General features: G+C 51.3%; 1 protein-coding gene across 5 annotated transcripts in view; it reads left to right on the top strand.

Annotated features, from left to right (window-relative positions):
* Positions 1-18731, top strand: part of CACNA1H (calcium voltage-gated channel subunit alpha1 H) — a 115457-nt gene extending 96726 nt beyond the window's left edge. For 2 of the 5 annotated variants that reach the window (XM_064673347.1, XM_064673346.1), the window contains exons 28-34: positions 4660-4738; positions 6482-6603; positions 7187-7519; positions 9203-9355; positions 11630-11813; positions 14890-15092; positions 15788-18731. In XM_064673347.1, the coding sequence (XP_064529417.1) occupies positions 4660-4738; positions 6482-6603; positions 7187-7519; positions 9203-9355; positions 11630-11813; positions 14890-15092; positions 15788-16921 (2208 nt within the window). In that variant the 3' untranslated portion in view covers positions 16922-18731. The remainder of the gene's footprint in view (positions 1-4659; positions 4739-6481; positions 6604-7186; positions 7520-9202; positions 9356-11629; positions 11814-14889; positions 15093-15787) is intronic. The other 3 variants (XM_064673348.1, XM_064673350.1, XM_064673349.1) reach the window with 3 other exon arrangements.
* The last annotated feature ends 1480 nt before the right edge of the window (positions 18732-20211 follow it).

Raw genomic sequence — 20211 nt, 5'->3', positions numbered from 1 at the left:
AGACTCCTGTTTGATGGTGGCCCTTTAGTCCTTTTCCCATTCCCTGCTTTCCAAAGCCCAGCTCACCCTCTCTGTAGCCTGACCTGCTGTCAGATTTGGAATCTGGTGTTTTGCTCCTGGTGTCAGTGAATCCCCCACACAGCACTTCCAGCATCAACTGCCACCAAGAAACCCTGCAGTCACTGTTGAGCTGCCAGAGCTCTTCTGATGGAGAGGAAAAAGGGAATCCAGTCCAATTCCCACCTTCCTCTGCAGGGCCAACAACAGCAAGAGGTGGAACTTGCCTATCAAAAGATCTGGGCTCTTTTTCCTTCTCTTTTCTCCTTTGATCCATGGGTGGCACAATTATTAAGTGCAGGCTGTACAATACACCTCCTCTTTGTCTTCAGAGCTTGGATCTCCCCCTGGGTGCACTCTCTGCCAAGGAAAGAGGGAATAACTCCTTATTCTATCAGTGCCCTGAAGGGCAGGATCTGTAGTTTGCTCCTGTCCAGGACTTTATCTCCTTTTGGTGCTGTAATTCCTGTGCTGATCTCAGTGTCAGCTCCTGAGGAGGTTTTTCTGGCGTTGTCTCGAAGCAGTTGGGGGACAAAAGGAATGATCTGCTCTTGCCAGACACTGAAAACCCCCAGTGATGTGAACTCAGAGAGCAAGAACGGGAATGTCTGACCAGGCTGAGGTGGATTTTGGAAGATGGGTGTGTGGGGGCTGTGCTGCAGCCTGAGGGATTAGAGCAGCGAAGCAGAAATCCTGAGGCACAGAAAGCACCATCCTGCTGGCTCCTGGCACTGTGGGCCTGAGTGGACACACAGCTTGGTCAGGTCAGCTGGTGGCCTGTGGTTTCACCAGTGACACCATTTCAGCCTCCAAGGTTGTCTGTCTGGCCCTTCCTACTAATCCTGGAATTCTCACAGATGGCCTCTGTTTTTCTAGCAAATATGTCCATTTTCTCTGGGGTTTAGTGCACAAATTAGCCTGAGCTTTCCCACTGCCAGGATTATTGCTTTGGCTGGAGGGGGATGGAAGGAAGATGAGGAGGACTCGTGTCCTTGGAAAGGTTTGGCAGGGGCTTAGTTTTGTGAGAAATTGCTCTTGACAGGCATTCCAGGGAGCTGTGTGCACTGCCTGCATCAACAACTGGAATGCCAGGGTGTGATGGAGGAATAATGGATGTCAGAGCTGGAAGAGACACAGGAGGAACTGACTTTACCCAGGCATTGCAAGACTGGGACCAGAGGAGACATTTACTCCATCAGTGCCTCTCCCAGAGCAGGGAGAGCAGAGGCCAGCTGGGTGTGTGGAAAGTCCCTTTCCTTGGGAAAAGGAAAGCTGTTCCTGGCCTTTTAATGGCAGGGAAGGGTGGCAGCTCCTCATAGAGGCCCTCCCTGCTCCTCTGGGTGGGATGGAGGACTCTGCCCACAGCATCCCTCTGTCCCAGGCACACAGACAGCTCTGCCAGCCAGGATTCCAGGAAATGAAGGTCCAGGAGGAATCACAAGATGCTCACCAGCATCTCCATCTCTTGTGGCTTCTCTGAGGTACTTCAGGACACCAGAAACATCTCCAAGATGTTCTTCATCTCTGCTTCACTCCCTTCAGTTCCTGGCCTTCCTCAGTGCTGGAGCCCCAGGAAGTGATGGATAGCCCCTGGCTGCCAGAAAAAGGGAATATCTGGAGCTTTCTGTGCCCAGCTCAAGTCAGGGGGAGTTGGATGGATAACCAGAGCTGACCTGTTCAGTGCTGCTGGAGCAGAACCACCTCTCAGAGCCTGCCTGGGTCACTGGCTGCCAGAGTGGAGGCTTCTGACCAGAGCTGGATTTCTGTTCCTGATGGAGAGTCCAGCCCAGGCATCCCAGCCTTTGGCTGCTGTGCTCCTGCCCCCTCCCATTCCTTCCAGCAACATGATTCATGCCCCATCTTTTCCTTGGCTGATCTCAGTAGATCTCTGAGCACTTTGAAGACACTAATCACCTATCCCTGAGGGACTTACAGATGAGGGCGTGGAGTTGCAGGAGAAGAATGACTCACTCAAGGTCACAGACATTCTCAGTCTGCCTTCCCTCTGCCTTCCCTTCCCTCCCTGCCTGACCTGCTGCCTCCACCTCAGCCCATCCCTGGGAACAAGCCTTGGGTCCTTCTCTGTGCTCAGGCCTTGGGGGAGGCCATGGACTGAAGAGGACTTTCCTTTTCCCTTTTCCTCTCCCCTTTCCTTTATCCCCTTTACCCTGGTACATGGGCAGAGAGCCATGGGCAAGCACTGCCAAAATATTCAATCCAGCCCTGCCTTGTCCTGCTCCAGGAGCTCCACAAACAGCCCGAGGGGCTTTGCTGAAGCACCTGAGCAGGAGCTGAGCTGTTCTGCTCTGGAGCATCAGGTGCCTGTGGGCTGCTCTTTCCAGCCTCTGGATCCTCCAGCTGCCTGCACACGTGGATGCAGGGGCTGGTCATGGCAGCAGGATGGGGAGCAGCTCTGGCTGTTGGATGGAGTTTATCAGGGAAGGTGGTCCCATCAACCCACCCCAGGACCTTTCCATTGCTGCTCTGTCCCACATCTCTCTCACATGGCCACGTTTCCAAATCAGAGCCAGATATTGAGGCACTTCCCAAGAGATCCCGGGCACGAGCTGAGCTTTGGAGCTGCCCCGTGTCTGCTCTCAGGGCTCAGCAAACCCCACAGCAGCAAACAGGGCTCTTTCAGCATTTTTAAGCTCTGCCTGTGATGCCTTGAAGGACTCTGTTATGGGACTTTGTGGCCTTTGAAGGACTTGTTATGAGCCACGTTGGCTCAGTGATGCAATTAGTCACCATCATAAATACAGAATCTTTTGCTAATGCCCACTAGAAAGTAGCAAATTGTTTATGAGCAAATGTCAGCTCATAACATCCTTTGCATGTTGAAAGCCAGATGATGGTTTTGACTGATAACCTGGTAAGAACTTTGTTGTTAGTCTAAATTCTTTGGAATTTCATCAATGCCATAAGTTTGAAGGCTGATTTATTAGGCATTAAAATAGCAGTAAAATATTCAGGCTGCTTTGAGCAAAATCCAAAACCCTCTTCTGCAGGGCTTTAATATACCCTTGACTTACAAGGCTTGTTTATCACTTTTATTCTCCTTCCCTTTAATTATTTGCTCATTTGCCTCCCTGGCAGTGTGTGTGTGTGTGTGTGTGTGTGTGTGTGTGTGTGTGTGTATTTGTGCATGTGCCTGTTTTCTTGTGTTTTCTCATTTGCAGTCACTTTGCAGGCTGCCTTCTAATGTCTCCCAAACCATCAGGTCCAGCAGACACAAGTTAGGAAACATTATTCCAGAAGACAGTACAGGCAGATGAAATAATCCAACCCGGCCATCCACATCCCTGTTCTATCTCTGTTATTCCCTGGAGGATGGTAATAATGTTAGTGGAATTGCAGAGCTCTGCATGGAGTAGCCAGTTTAGGGTTTACAGCAATTACAGTCTCCACTGGGTGATTTGACAACTCCCATTTCTTTAACACAAAAAAAAAAACCTTTCATGAGTTAATTTTGTGATAACAGTTATCACACTGATAACCTTTCTGATGAAATTAAAGAGTGTGGTTAAAATCCCCAACACCACCATGGCTGTGCCACCTCAGAGAAGAAAACTCTCAAATTGGGAGTTCACTGGAAGAGACCTTGGAGATCAGGAATCCCTCTGCCTGACTACCTGGATCACCACCCAGTTCACTGTTATTTAGGGATAAATGATGCTTGTGATGGCCACGTGTGGTTGGAGAACTCGATCACTTTGTCTCTGTCAGAGCTGATAGACACAAGCAATTAAAGTGGCAGGAGAGATAAATGTGAGCAGAGTTACTTGCAGGTTGTAGCAGGTCAGGTTACTCTGCCCTTCATGTTCTCTGCCTGAATCACAAAAAAAATGTGCTCTTGGAGATGTTTTCAAGTCTTGGATCCCGTTTGGTGATGGACTCCAGTGTGGATAACTGTAATGCCACTGGTGTTAAGAACCTTTTAGCATCATTTCACTTCTCTCACCCCCCTTCAGTCACCTTGCAGTGCTCATTAACACCTCCAGCAGCACCTAGAACTGCCAGGTGCCTGCATTTCAGTGTTGGTGTATGGAATAAGGCTTTTCCTTGGAGACACTGAAAGCTAAAATTCAGGAAGTTGTTGTTGAGAAATGTTTGTAAAGGGGAAACCTCGGAGAGCTTCACCTCTCCCTTGGAGCACATGTTCCTTTGCTGAAAGTCCTCCAGGCCAGTGGAACCTTTGGAAACCAGGCAGTTCCTCTGGTGGCTTGTTATTGTCACTGTCTGCATGCTCAGACTCCCAAACAGAAGGGGAAGACCCTTGAAATTCAAGGCACCAGGTCACAAACTACCCCTCAGTAGGGAAGTGCCCCTGAGAGTGGCCAAATTCCACGTGAGTGGAGGGTGATGGAGAGGCACCAGAGACTGCTTTGCACATGGAGTATCTGCTCATTCCCAGCCACAGAGGAGCTCTCTGGGTCCATTAAAGCAGAACTGTGAGAGGGGACCAGGGTGTTGGAAGCCAGGGCAGGGGTTGATTTGCCTCTGGCCACCCGTCCCTCCTTTGCTTGTGTTTAAAATGTGATGGAGTGATTTAATTCATGACCTCGACTTGCCTGACCCTTGTTCTGCTTTCTCCTTGTGTAGGTAGGGAACCTTGGCCTACTTTTTATGCTCCTGTTTTTTATCTATGCTGCCCTGGGAGTGGAATTGTTTGGCAAGCTCGGTGAGTGATGAGCCCGACGCCCTTCGTTTCATCCGGTCGATGTTTATTTGGTATCTCACTGTTTCCTCTCTCTCTCATTCCTGGGCCTTCCTCAGCTTTCACAGCTCATGTTCTGAGGATGAAAGTTCTCTCTTGATCTCAGGGTCGCAGGTGACACATGAGGATGTAACACAGAACCTGCCTAATGTGCACAAACACACATTTAGAGACTTGTCCAACACCACCCTTGGCTGGACAGGAACTATTTACTGTTTAAATATATGTTCACAAAGATGGAAGTTTGCTACTGAAGGCAGAACATGAGTCTGCAAAGCTGGATGGCGGTCAGAGTGGTGCTGGAGAGATGCCACCACAAACATGCCCCTCCTCAGAGCTTCCACCACACACCCCATGAGCTCCCTGCACTTGGCTGACATTGCTTTTCCAGCTGCCCAGGGCTTGTCTGTCCATTGTTCTCAGCATCACCTTCCCCTTTCTACAGAAATCAGGGAGTTCCTGGTTGTCCAGTTATTCCTCCAGCTGGAGGATAGTGGAGCTGGTCAGGAATGTGTCCATCACTAAAACCAGGTGGAGGCAGAGAGCAAACACACAGCCAGCAAAGCCAGGGCAGAGCAGTCCCTGCCCTAAAGATGCTGTTGGAAGGAGCTGTGTCTGCCTCCTCCACACTTCCATCCCAATTAGGGCTTCAGGAGCACCAGAAGGGCCCTTCCTGCACAGAGGGTTTATGGCTGTCATTAATCCCCTTTATGAGTCCAGCCCTCTGCTCAGACTGCAAGTGCCTGAAAACAGAATAATTCTTTCAACCAAAAACAAATTATTTTTCAGTCTCCAGCAAATTCTGTGGGGGAAAAAAAAATTAATTCTGCCTCCACCCCAAGTGAAATACTGTGGGTTTATATTACATATCTAGATATATGGATGTATTTGTTCTGTCACAAAGGTGAAAAACGGCTTGTTCACAGAGGCACCTTCTGCTGCTCTGAATCCTGGTTGGTTTTCCACACATCCACTGGCAATGCCAGCCCCAGGATCATAGCCTGGGGCCTGCTCTGGGGCAGCAAGCTGGGAATGTAACTGGGAAATAGTTCACTCCTTTTTCCTGCTCACTGCGAGCCCATGTCAGCCACAGGCACCATCAGCACTCACTTCCCCAGGGCTGGTCATTTGTGGGGTGTTTTTTTTTGTTTTTCCTTCCAATTTATCTCCAGATAATTACCTAAGAGTGAAATGCCCAAGCAAGAGACATTGCTGCCTGACCTGATGAATATTTAACAAGCCTGTGTTTTATGGGAAGAGGGATATTTCGTCTGTTCAATTTGCATTCATTAGGATATTAATTCTCGGGGGGAAAATGTCAAATTGCTCCACTTTATCTCAGTGAATTATCCCTCATGGTAGATGTACCCTGTAAAAAATCATCAAGACAAGGACATAATCAAGAGGAAAACAGACAAAGGATGCTGTAGAGCAGGATTTGTTGAGACAGCCCAGGAATTCTGCTTGCTTCCACCTCCTTTCAGGTCTCTTTGTGTTGGCTCTGCCCATAAAGAGGATCCGAGAGATCACAGAGTGGTTTGGGTTGGAAGGGACCTTAAAGCTCATCTCATTCCACCACGAGATCACCACTCCCCGATGCCACCTGTCAGTGGGACACAGCCCAGGGTCCCACCACCAGGTTTGGGGGGCTGCTCTGGGTAAGCCAGACGTGGCTCACTGACGTGGTTTTGCTTCTCTGTCCTGCAGATTGCAGCGAAGAAAATCCCTGTGAGGGTCTGAGCCGCCACGCCACCTTCACCAACTTCGGCATGGCCTTCCTCACCCTCTTCAGGGTGTCCACGGGGGACAACTGGAATGGCATCATGAAGGTGTGTCTGGGCTCTTTCTTCTCTCTGTAGGTACATAAAGATTTCAAACAGATTTTATGTGAAAACAAAAAGGTTTCCTCTTAAAACCTCCAAATTAAACTTCCTGATTTCAAAGCCAAGTGTATTTTCAGGTGGTGATTTGTCCTCAGCCTGAAACTTCATTCCTTCATCTAGTATTTCAGGAAAATTATACCAGTCCTTGTGACTGAGAGAGGTAACCTTGTGTTCTGTGTCCTGTGCCTTTGGGATGTATCATAGAGTCCCAGAATGATTTGGGTTGGAAAGGATCTTAAAGCTCATTCGGTTCCACCCCCTGCCATGGGCAGGGACACCTTCCACTAGACCAGGTTGCTCCAAGCCCCATCCAACCAGGCCTTGAACACTTCCAGGGATGGGGAGTCCACAACCTCTCTGGCCAACATGATCCCCCTCTTTGTAGATGATGTAATTCATGTTTTCTATCCATTTTAGTTGTACCTGCGAGCCTTTGTGTCCAGGGCACGTTAATTGGATGTTTCTGTGTTTGGAGCCTGAGCAGAGCCCCAGCCCTTGTTAATCCCTCCCCTTTTCCCCCCTGCTGCAGGACACTCTCCGGGAATGCACTCGGGAGGACAAGCACTGCCTCAGTTACCTGCCCGTCATCTCCCCCGTCTACTTCGTCACCTTCGTCCTCATCGCGCAGTTCGTCCTGGTCAACGTGGTGGTGGCCGTGCTGATGAAGCACCTGGAGGAGAGCAACAAGGAGGCCAAGGAGGATGCTGAGATGGATGCTGAGATCGAGCTGGAGATGTCCAGAGGGACGAGCACCTCGGCCCCGGGCGGGAGCAGGGGCGGTGCCGTGGCCCCCGCGGGCCGGGCGCCCTGCAGGGCTCAGGAGGGCGTGAAGGCAGCGGTGCAGGTGAAGCACCAAGCCCTGGTAAGAGCTCCCAGAAAGCTCCTGTGCTCGGGGCAGGGAGGGGATGGTCACCAGGCAGTCAGATCCCAGGTGACACAGAGCCAAAGGGACAGGACAGCGTGGGAGGGCAGCAGCTCTGCTGGTCCCTCGGGGTGTCACCACCAGCCCCATGTCCTGAGACATCTCCCAAGGGCTCCCTGAGGGGGAAGCTGCTGGAAACGCTGTCCTGGCCGTTGTTCCTGGGGAGGGTTGAAAGTCCATCTCTTGCCACTTCCAGTTCGTTCCAAGGTTGTGAATTTTAAGTCCAGAACCATAACAGCCACAGGTCCCTGTCCTGCTCTCCCAGCCACTCCCTGTCCTTTAGGATGGGCAGCAGGACCAGGGAGGAATCTCCTAAAGCCCTGGGAATGCTGGCACTGTCAGCCCTGACAAATACAGCAAGGCATGGGATAAATTCCCTTCACATGGACTCAGATATACTCCTTGGGTTCTTTTTAATCCCACTTTGAGATTTCCAGAGGAGGTCAGGAGGGCACTGGTAAAAAACTGCAGCTTCCCACTGGCCCGTGCTCTGCTTGGGGCATGGCTGACTTGGACCCTGGGAATTGTCAGAGCCCCTCAGCAAGAAGCTGGAAGTTCCTGGGTTGATTTTCCAGACACTACCTGCTCTCCCATTCCTGTTAGTCCTGTAGGAAAACAGTGCAATCAGAAATCCAAGAGGGGAAGGAGAGGCATGAGGTAATTGCTTCATCCCATGTCAGCAGCATATGATTAAGAGTGAACATGGAATTCCTTTGTCACCATGATCACAAATAAATCTACCGTGAAATCAGTGGGGGGGTGAGATTAAATTACATGAAATTAGATTTTTGTAAAATCTATCAGACTCTATTAAGGCAAGGAAGAAGAAATTTGGTTACACAGCAATGGGGAATTCACTATTTGAATGTTGTTCCTGATAAACATTTCTGCAGGAAAAATACACGAGAAACAGCCAGGTTGCTTTTCTCACTTCGGGAAGAGAGGGCACATCCTTTCACACAGGCTGGGATTGCAAACTGAGTCCATCCTCTTAGGGTTTTCCTCATCTTCCAATACCTCCCAAGCACACCAGGAGCCCTGCAGAGCCTCCTTTCAACCCCAGAAGCTCTGCAGGGAGAGGCAATGAGGGGAACAGCGTGAGCAGGGACCTGGCCACACATTTCCCCTTGCAGGTGGTGGTGTTGGAATTCAGGTGAGGATTCCCTTCCCTGCACAGCAGTGAGGCAGAGGCACTGCAGTGGGGCTGTGGGAATTCCCTCACTCTCATCTCTGCCCCATCCCTAGAAGTGTCCAAGGCCAAGTTGGATGGGGCTTGGACCAACCTGGTGTAGTGGAAGGTGTCCCTGCCCATGGCAGGGAGTGGGACTGCGTGGTCTTGAAGGTCCCTTCCAACCCAGACCATTCCAGGAGTTGTGATTCCATGATCTGGGACACCCAGGCTGTCCTGGGCAGTCTCTCCTGTGCTCCCTGTGAGCTGCACTGGAAGGTGTTGTGAGATGCTCTGTGTTTCTGACAGTTTTTTGCAGCCCACCTGTGCTTTTCCCCTTCCTTCCTGCTCTGGATGAACAGGACAATTAGGAAATGCCACGGGGCAAACGTGTTTTAAGTGTTTAGACCCAGCCTTGCTGTGCCACTGATGCTTTTTATCTCCCCAATTTGAAGGAGGTGCTGAGCTGTGAGAGTGTGTCTTTAGCCATCCCAGACTCAGACACGCTGGAGGGGGCAGAGACTCCCAGCATGGAATTCCCGTCCTCCTGCTCTGTTTCCCACCATGTCCTGCCACCTTCCCACAAAAGCCCAGGCCACCAGGCTGAGGTGAATGATGTCACACTGTTGCTTCTGCGTTGTGACGTGGTGCTTTGGTGCTGTGCAGCTGCTGGTGGTGTCAGAATTGTCCCAAAACTGTTGCTTCACAGCCACAACTGTCCTTTCCAGCCTCTGTCCTTCGTGCTGGGAAGACACCACATCCCAGAGGACTCTGCCGGCAGCCACGTGTGGGATAGGAATGAAATCCTCTTTTTAGCCCTAAAAGAAGTGTCACATGTGGTGTGCAGTGTGATGTGTGAGCAGTGTGTCTTCAAACATTAAACTGAGAGCTGCAGGTAGAGCCTTTTTTTTTTTGTGGTGAAAACACCATCAAATTTGATTTTATTGTTGTTCCAATAAGAACCTGTTTGTGATACAGTGTTGAGGGAACAGAGGCAGAAGGAGCTCAACAGGTCAGGCTTCCAGCAATCCCCAGAGCTGTGGGTTCAGGAGATGCTCTGGGAGATCCCCCAACAGACCAGAAGGGCTGTAGCCCCTTTGCTCAGTCCCTCCCTATTGCCCCTTGAACCAATGCCCAGATCCCCTCCTGATTTCCAGGGTATGGAATCAGGCTGTCAAGAGCAGCTCACCAGCTGGGAGCCAACGAGCCTCCAGCCCACGTTTCATATTTCAAGGACTTGCTTCAGTGGCCTTGCAGCCATTTGAAATTCGCCCACGTCCCTAATCAGGCCTCAACAGCTGAAACCTTAAAAATTGAGGTGGTTGATGTCAAGAAGAGGTTTCTGTTCATTTGTCCCGTCCATACAAGATCCTGCAAAGACAAACTGAGCTTTAATAGCCAAATCCTCTGATCCTTCTGTTAAACTGCTGAGAAAGTGGAGCAAGACCTTTTGTTCTCTGTGTGGCTGTGGGGTGTTAACAACCACCCGCCTGCCTCCAGCTCAGGTGTTGCTGTGCTGATGGAGCTTATTAGCTGTGATGGCCAGGGGCCAACTGGCACAGCCACGCTGCTGATGCATTAATTCATCAGCTCAGAGACCTGGCTTGCACCCTGAGGGCTCCTGGGCACAGCCACGGGCAGTGCTGGGTGCCAGCTACCTGTAAATCCCTCCTGCTGGTCCCCCTCGGCTTCCCAGCCAAGCTCAACAGGGTAAAAGCACTGAGTAATTCATCTTGGGAGGTGTGTCTTTAGGGAGCTGAGGAAAGAAATTTTTTAACCAGAAATATATGGGAAAAAAAAACTGATTTAACCAGATCCTTGGTGACCTCCAAGCCTGAGGGATCTCAGGGACAGGTTTTGCTGGCAGAGAGGGAAAACAGCCCAGCAGAGCAAAGCAAAATACATTTAATTTAAGACATGCAGCTGGGAAAATGTTTTCAATCAGTCACTGGGAGGCTGACATTAAAGGAAAACCAGAGTGATTAGTTGTATTTTAGATAACGTGGTTAATTGTGAGGGGAATGTGTCTAGGACCAGAACTAGGGGCAGGGAGCCAGGCTGCAGGTCCTGCTCCAGGGGCTCCAGCTCCCCCAGCACTTGGCCAAGTCATGGCATCACCTCTCACAGCTTCTCCATCGGCACCACAGGGGCATCTTTTGGGTCCCCAAAGCTCCCTAAGACCCCAGGATGGATTTGCTGGAAGGTGCCTGAGGTGACAAAGTGCCCGGGAGAGGCAGTGAGGGCTCAGATTTCAGGTTTGTGAGGTGCCCTGTCCAAGCACTTCCAACCAGACCCATTTCACAGCGACAGCAAACGAAGAAAAATGCCTTTGCTACCCCCAAACAGGCTCCACACTCCCATAACTCACTGCCACAGTGTCTTCTCCTTCCCCCTGCCTCCTCTGGGGGTCAGTGGTGCCCAAAATGCTCCACGCCATAGGAGGGAAGCCACGGGGTTTGCAGTGGTGTCGATGTGTGTGTTTAAATGTCTGCCTGTGTGTATGTGGTTTGGGGAGATAACACAAGAATTTCCAGAAGCTGGTTTGGCCCCTCTGTCCCAGAGCTTTGAGGAGAAGGACATCACCCCCAGGTAGGACCAAGGGCATTCCTGGGAGTATCAGAGCAGAACAGTGTGATAAGCACTGGTTTTCTCATCTGTTTAATGGATGGACTTTGCTTGTTCTCTGTGGTGTCCAAGAGTCGACTTAGTGGAGGGTCACTGATGCCTCACTTGACCACAGCCACAGCCTGAGCTCTCCTCTCAGCACGGTGTACCTGTGGTGTCCTGCTGGTCAAGGGGAACACCTTGCAGGAGGTTTTGAACCACAAAGCAGATGGGAAGGAGCTCAGTGTAGATGACCCTGTTTCTCTGTGTCCTTGCAGGGCAGCTCAGCCTCCCTGAGGCCCCAGGAGTCCCAGAACCTGCTGACAGTCCGCAAGATCTCCGTGTCCCGGATGCATTCCCTGCCCAACGACAGCTACATGTTCCGGCCCGTGATGCCAGCAAAAGCCCCTTTCCCCCTTCACGAGGTGGAGATGGAAACCTATCCCTGCAAAGCCCAAAGAGGTACTGCTTGTGGAGATTTCTCTTCCCTTCCTAGACAAAACCAGGACGAGGGAAGGGATGAGGTGTGCTGGGCACAGCTCAAATCCTGTGTCTGGTTATGAGCTTCTCAGAGGAAAGACATTGAGAGGCTGGAGCGTGTTCATGGAAGGCAGCAGAGCTGGGGAAGGAGCACCAGGATCAGCTGAGGGAGCTGAGGGGGCTCAGCCTGGAGAAAAGGAGGCTCAGGGAGGGACCTTCCTACTCTCTACAACTCCCTGACAGGAGGGGGAAGCCAGGGGAGTCGGGCTCTGCTCCCAGGGAACAGGGGACAGGATGAGAGGAAATGGCCTCAGGTTGTACCAGGGGAGGTTTAGGTTGGATATTAGGGAAAATTTCTTCACCAAAAGCATGGTCAGGCATTGGAACAGTCTGCCCAGGGCAGTGGTGGAGTCACCATCCCTGGGAGTGTTCAAAAACCACGCGGATGTGGCACCTGGGGACATGGTTTAGTGGTAACATGGCAGTGCTGGGTTAATTGTTGGACTCAGTGGTCTTTCCCAACCTAAATGATTCCATGGTTCCAGCCATGGGGCAGCAGGTACACATGATGGTTATATAGGGAGCAACCAGCCCGTGCTGAAGGTGGCCTGAGCAGGGCTTGCTTTGATTTGGTGACAATCAGCAGGAGGGTGGTTTCCCATAATTCCATGTTTTCATCACATCCCTATATTTTCCCAGGAGAAAGCTGGTGGGTGGGGTGTTTGGGGAGAAGTGGGGCTCCCAAACAGTGCCTGAGGCACAGAGGACAGGCTGTTAGCCAGGAAAAGGGAACAAGCTGCACATTCCTCCTGAAGTGATCAGCCCAAGGATCAATAACATCAACCCGAATAAAAGCCAGAGTCGGAATTGCTTCCGGCCAGAGCTCCTCACATCCATTGTTCCAAGCACTCTGCAGCCTCAGGGCAGTGTCTTTTAAGACCCTACATCAAGTTCAGAGCTGCAGAAGTTTATTTGGGATTAGTGTAAGGATTAGAAGCCACTCTCCAGTGCTTCCTAATGAATGTGATGGAGAGCCCCCACCACCCAGGAAGCAAGGGCTGCACAGAGCCCTTGAGGGGACGCCTACCCACACTGCATCCAAGTGCATTTCCCTGAAAATGCCTCTCCATCTCTTTTGTTGTGTGAGCTGGTTTGAAAGGGAAATCGATATGAAACTCAATATCTGCCTCCCTAAAAGCACATGTGCTCCTGGAGTGGCTCCCAAGAACTTTTAGCAGCCCCAGTTCCTTTGATCCGGCGCGGTTTGAAAGGCAAGAACTGCTCAGATGGATGAGTGGGGGGTTTGCAGACCCTGCTCTGATTTCCTTGGGTGAAACAACTCTCTATTTGTTCAAACTCTCTGAGCACCAGTTCATGTTCTCTGCTCGGTATTTATTATTATTTCACCTGCAAATTCTTTGCTAAGGAAAGAAAACAGAGGTTGAGTTTCATGGCTGGGCTCCTGGGGCTGGTTTTCGTCTCTGGAGTGGGTGTAAAGCAGGATTTATACCTGTATGAAACTGCTGCAGAGTTGGCAGGGGTGGGTAGAAGTGACCAGGAATTCTGTGATGTTTCCCAAATTTCTCTCCAAGAGCACTTGAGCGAGGGACAGGACAGGGATATGACTTTTCACCTGGTGGTGGATGCTTCCAACCAGCATCGCCCCAAGCTGTGCTGCTCCTGAGCTGCCCAAATTCTTCTTCAAGTCGTAGTCCCATAAATTATGTACAAGTAAAACTGAGCCCATGGAGACTCCCATTAGTGTTTGTGCTACCATGAGTTTCCCAGGTCAGTTCAGGATCTCATCATCTCCCAGTACTCCACTGACCACACAGTGAAAATACTGTGAGATGACCAGATCTTGTGATATTTTGGGTTTAGATACAGTTTCCTGGTTTCCTAGAAAAACAAGAGAAAAAAATATCCAACTCCAGAGATCTTTGGTGTTCCTGAGCCTGCAGTTTAGAGGGGGTTTGGGTTTCCTGTATGAGAGCTCGATGGAAAGCTTCCAACAGGAGGAAATTCCAACTGAGGACAGGGAGGAGAACATAGGGTTTGGATTTTATGGCCATGTTTGTGACAGATTTTATGACACAGTTTTTCTGCATCATAAAAAGCATTTTATAAAGCCTAGAGTAGCAGATGAACAGCACAGGCTCAGCCTGAAATTCTGGGTGTAGGGGAGACCAAAAAAGAATGAGGGAGAAGTGGGGTGGGAATTTCGTTGCTCTGCTCCTTCTGTGGAGTTCTGGAGAAAAGCTCCAAAAGAAAAATGATTAAACACTAACTTTTCTTTCTCCTCAACAACAAATCTCTCTGTGAAATGCAACTGAAATGTGTCTGGATGTTTTCTGTCAGAGGTTCAAGTTTCTCGACCTCTGGGTGAGATCTCTTGAAGTGATGGATAACTGTGTTTTTAACATGGAGCAGCAATGGGGGAACAAACGTTGGGTTTCAGGCTAATGAGGACAATAAATCCTGCAGCCAAAAGAACAGAAAAGCAAGAGATCTTTCAAACAGCACAGAAATGCAGTAAAGCAGCACCACAAAGGGGCTGGGGAGGAGGGATTGCCTTCAGACCCAGCCAGGGGACTGGGGGCCTTCAGGAAGAGAGTGATTCCAGCCTGCTACATGAGCTCAGGGATTGTCAGAGCACTTGGAGCAGGTTCCAAGTTGCTGATCAGCCCGTGTTCAGCCAGGCTGTGCCTCGTGGGCTGGTGGTGGTGATGGTTGGGCTGTGGTGAATGGGAAAGCTGCCCTGTGCCTGCCAGGGGTGTCTGCTCCCAGAGAAGTCATGGAATGCTGTGGAATGGCAGAGACTCCTCAGTGTGTAACCTCCTGCCATCCCTGAGTGTTCAAAGCAGGAGACAGGACAAGGGGCACCTGGTTTTTAATCCTGGCACTGCCCAAGGCTTATGCTGAGGTTTGGGATTTCAGCCAGGCCCAGCAGGCTTTTCCTTTTCCCTCCTGCAGCCTGTGGGCCCCGGTTCTGCCTCAAACCTTTCCATCTCCCACCCAAGCAGTGACTACTCTCCTTCTCTCTCTCTCTCTGTCCCAGGATCCATCACCTCCATCCGCTCCCAGCCCGTGGGCACGTGTTCCTCCCTGAGGGTCCCAGTGGAGTCCCTCCAGCTGTCTGTCTGCTCCCCCAGCCACGAGGGCCGGCACCGCTGGAAGGTCCTTCCCCCCAACGTCACACCTCGGTCTCCTGTCCTCAGCAAGCTGCTGTGCAGGCAGGTGAGAGGCCAAGAGCCTGCAGAGGTAAATCCTTTGGAGTCACCCGGCTCCTTCCCCTCTTCTCCAGTCCCCTCTCGGGTTTCTTTTCTTGGAGCTAGGAGTAGAATTCTCATTTTAGAACAAAGCGTTTCTGTGCCATGAATTTTAATGTACTCCAGTCTCAGCAAGTGGCACACAGGGGAAGGCCCTTTTTACCTGCTTTGATCTCCGTGGATGTGCTATTCTAGGAAGGAAGGGCTAAAGCAAGGGGAGAAGGTGCCCAATTCCATTTTGCCAGTGCTGTGAGAAGCCTCCAGGCAGCCCTACACCGGGTCACTGTGCTGGGTTGTGCTGACTCAGAATTTGGGGCTAGAGCAAGACCAAGGCCTGGCAGATCCCAGCCCTGCACATGTAGGCCCTTGCCAGGAAAGGTTTATCCTCTTGTACAGGAAGGTCTGATGGGGTTGGCACAGTGGGGTGGTTCAGGGTGTGTTAGACCGACCAACTGTTCTGCCACGTGCCATGGACTCCCCAACCCTGGGAATGTCCAAGGCCAGGTTGGATGGGGCTTGGAGCAACCTGGGCTTAGTGGGAGGTGTCCCTGCCCATGGCAGATGATCTTGAAGGTCCCCTCCAACCCAAACCATTCTGTGATTCCATGATTCTGTGTTTCACCATTGGAAGTGCTGCTGCCCCAGCAGATCCCCAGGCTCTCTCCCCACTCTGTCCTCCCCTTCCAGGAGGCCCTTCGAAGGGACTCGGTGGACGGACAGACCCCGGACCACGTAGACAACCTGCAAGCCGAGCCTGGAGAGACACCTCCATCAGCAAAGCAGCCCCAGAGCACCCTCAGCCCCAGCCCCCTGCGTTCCACAGCCGCCTCCCTGCCGGCCACCCCTCCAGGCTCTCCCCACCGCCCCCACAGCCCCCTGCCTCGGAAGCACCCCTGCGGCCAGCGCGGCGTTCCCAGCCGGCCGCCCAGCCCTGCCGGCCCCGAGGGCTGCCCCGGCGAGCCCTCCGACCTGGCAGATGAGGAGGTTCGGCACATCAACAGCTCGGCCAAAGACTGGGCAGAGGAGCACTCGGAGCCCGGGAGCCGCTCCGCCTCGCCCTTCGTCTCCCCGGCCCCATCCCCGGTGCCCCTCAAGAACTGCAGCACAAGCAGCCTCTCCGGGGGCCGCAGGGAGAAGGACTTGAAGAAGTTCTACAGCACCGACACCAAGGGCTTCCTCAGCAAGCCCAGCTGGGCCGACGAGCAGCGGCGGCACTCCATCGAGATCTGCCCCTCCCTCGGCGACCGGGACTGCGGCTTCCAGGACCCCGCCGAGGAAAAACAGCGGCCCCCTGCCCACGTCCACGCGGAGTCCGACTACATCCACGGCGCCCGGAGGAAGAAGAAGATGAGCCCGCCCTGCATTTCTATAGATCCTCCCATGGAGGACGACGGTGGGGCGGCCCCGCGCGCCAAGCCCTCCGAGAACAGCATGCTGAGGAGAAGGACCCCGTCCTGCGAGTTCCCGGCCTACAGAGAATCCCTGGAGCTCGCGGAGAGCCAGCCCGGGGAGCCGGGCTCCAAAGCGGAGCGCCGGGGCCAGCCCCAGTGCCGGGGGGAGCACCTCACCATCCCCAACTTCTCCTTCGAGCAGCTGGACGGCGGCTCCCTGAGCAGCCTCTCGGATCTCCTGGACAGCGGGCAGTCCACGCCGGACTCGCGGCCGGACCCCGAACTGAAAAAGCCGGATCACTTAAAGACTCAGCGGAGCAACGGCGAGAAAAGCAAAGAGCTGCTGGGCATCGCCAAGAGCCCCCTCCGGAAGCAGGACTTGGCCCCCGTGACTGTTGCCACAGAAGAAGACGTGGATGACCCAGTATAGCTGTCTGGGAGGGGGGAAAGGGGGGTCTCAAGGGCTTGACACCAACATGGGGTTCCGCAGTGGGCACCGAGCGGCCGCGGGGTCGCGGGTGGCTGCTCAGCGGGGTTTTCCCTCTCCGGCGCAGTCACTGGTTCGGAAGTTTGCAAAAAAATCCACACACACACACACACACAGAGAAAAATGAAAAGAGAAACCAAACAAACGGCTGGAGGAAACGGGGACGGGGTTTGGGGAGGGGATTTGCAAAGAGGTTTGGGGGTTTCTTTTCTAAAGGGAAGGTGGAGTCGCTGCAGGGGGGTTGCTTCGTCCCTCCCACCCCACCTCCACGGCCTCGGTCACATTGATTCGGGTCCGAGGTGGCGGCCGTTGGGATTTGGGGGATTCTCTTGGGGGGTTTGTTGTTTTGTTGGGTTTGGGGTTTTTGTTGTTTTTTTGTTTTTTTTAAAGATGCTCAACTTTTACCGAGGCACCTTTTGGAGCTGTCACATTACACAGGGAGTGCCCGGGGAGCTGAGAGCTGTACATTGTCTGTATATCAGCAGTTATATAAATAGAAATTATGTATTTGTGAGATACAAAACAAGGGGAAAAAAAAAAAAAGACAAAAAAAAAATTAGACCCACAAAAACTCTGTCTTCATAATGCACATATTTTTATAGAGAAACAGAGATACTGGTTTTTTTGCATTACATGTGACTCCGCAACTGGGTGGTGTTTCCTTGGGTTTTCTGTGGAATTAATTATTCCAGCCATTCATTTTCCAAATGTTTCTCCTCTTTCTTCGCTTCCCTCTCTTTCCTCTCCTCCCCTCCACCATCATCCCACCAGCTTCTTCTCACAGCTGATGCTTATCGACGTCTCGCTCATTTTTCTTTTGTACTTTAGAGGTTGTCCTAAACTACAGACAAAAAAAACCAAATCACTACTGAATTGTAGCCAGTGCAATAATAAGTTATTCATTCTTCTTGTGTGTCCAACTGTCCTGTTGCTTTTTTCTCCCCCTCCCTTTTTTTTTTTTAACTGAAATTCAGGTTAAACGTCGCAATAATCTGAACTGACGTGCACAAACACGGTTTCTTGTGTCGCAGAAGAAAAAAACTATGAAAACAAAAAAACCAAAAGAAGTTAAACTTACAGAGTGATTAAAAAAAAAAAACAAATAAATAGTAAATTATTTAAGAAATGTATTTTGTTTACTGCAGTTCTAAGTAAATTATTGATACAGTATGTAAAGGTGTAAAGAACTGTCTTAGGTGAGTTCTTTGTGAGCATTTAAGGTGATGATTTGTCCTTGTGGCAGAACAATTTCAATCAAAGCCTGGGGGCAGCCGTGACCCCCCTGTTTGCACTCCCTGTCGGTCTTCCCTCCTCATCCCTGCACCCACACCCGGACACATCCCTTTCCCAAGGCCCTTCAGCGCCGACTGAGAAGCCTTTAGAGGAATCCAGGTCACTGTTAACACCACTTTTGGGGGGTTTTTTTGCAGTTTTGGGGTTGATTTTTCTTTTTTAGCTTCCGGTTCCTGCCCCTTCCCCACCCCTCATCCAAGCCCTCTCCCCATGGCACAGCTTCACCATGGGAAGCTGATGGGAAAGAAGAGTGGGAATGAGTGAGTCTGTGGCGAGGATGTGCCAGCAGGTCAGGGCACAGACACCTGGGGGGGGGATAAATGAAACCAGTGGTTTTCGTTTGGTTCGTTCCGTGCCGCCTCATATTTATGCATTCACATATATCTTCTGTTATTTATGCATTCATTACTCAAAAGGAAATGTATCTTGTTTCACATGTATTAAACTGTATAAACTGGAAGCATGGCCTGACTTTGTGCCGCAGGGATGCCCGAGGTCTCCGTCCCACTCCCAGAGCTCAGCATTCACTAAAACCTCTTGCCTCAACATGCCTGTTGGGGCTGCAGATTCCAGTCTGGACCATCCCTGCTGGTGTTTAGGGCTGCTCCCACCTCCCAGTCAGAGGATCCCTCAGCTCACACAGGAGCCTCCATATGTTAATCCAGCCTTGTGCCTCCAAGCACCTGCGCCGCTGTAATTAGGAGTCGTTTAGGATTATTGTAAATAATGATTCTGTCTCAGTGGGATGGTGAGGAATTCCAGGAAAGAGCCATAAAAGTCATTATTAACAGCTCCTTTTGTTGCTGTTTAAGGAGCAGAGAGGAAGGAGGGAAGGTGAATCCCCCCAAATGCTGCCTGGAGGTGTGTGGGATGCCCCGGTGGGTCCCTGGGCAGAGGGGGGACACTCAGGGTGTTATTTCTTGCTGGGATTATTTAGCTTTGCTGGGAAAAGAGATGTCCCCAGTGCCTGAATTCCCTTCGTGGTGCCACAGAGCTGGAAGAAAAGCCTCTCACCACGGGGCTGGAGGCTGATCTTGGTGATGGAGAGGTGGTTGTAGACCAAGTTGGAAGGGCTTGAGGCCACGGCAGCGTGTCAGGAATGAGCCGGGATATTTGCTCCTGTGGCCACTGGTCCTGGCTCTGCCCAGGCTTACACCAAGTCCTGTGCCTTCTGGCAAAGGACACATTCCCAAACCCCACAAAGCTCAGCAGGACCCAAAACTACTCCATCCATGAGCCTGCAGGAACATTCTGGCAGTGTGGGGAGAACCAAGCTCCAACTGAACGTTCGAAGAGCAGACAGTGACCGTAAAATGCTGCCTGACATCTCTTTTGGGGACACTCACCTGGACATCCAGGTGCAAAACCCCCAGACCTGTGTCCTCAGCCCAGACCTGGCCACGACCAGCACAGAGAACCCATTTAACATCACCCAGAGTTAATTTTCCTGCTGATTAAATCTCTGCAGCATTAAGCAATTTCCCCCGGGCTCTCTGCAAGCCTTGCTTAAGGTCGGAAGTGAAAAGCACCGGGCAAATGCAAGTCATGATTATTTAATTGGATCGATGCCTATTTTGCATTTTTAATGACAATTTAGTCATGTCCATTTATCAGCCAGACTCTGCCCCACCACTCTCCATTCCAGCAAAGTCCATCTGGGCTTGCTTGGAGCCGCCTCGAGGAGTGGGGATCAAACAGGGATTAAAAACCACCACGCTGAGGAAGGGACAGAGGAAACCATCACAAAGAGCCTTCACAGGGGCTCTGCTTCAAGGGTAAATCTCGATCTGAAATTCTCTTTGTTGTGCTGGGGAGAAAAAAAAAAAAGCCTTAAAAATCACCAACAACCAAACGTGACTCCAAATTAGCCCCAGACCTTAATCTGTCTGTGCTGTGAGATCAGACAGGTTGCATGAATGCTAATAAGCATTTGATATTTG

This window comes from Pseudopipra pipra, chromosome 16, assembly GCF_036250125.1.
Source record: "Pseudopipra pipra isolate bDixPip1 chromosome 16, bDixPip1.hap1, whole genome shotgun sequence".
Lineage (NCBI taxonomy): Eukaryota > Metazoa > Chordata > Aves > Passeriformes > Pipridae > Pseudopipra > Pseudopipra pipra.
Note: the sequence above shows the minus strand (reverse complement) of the source record. Positions and strands in the feature narration are given on the sequence as shown.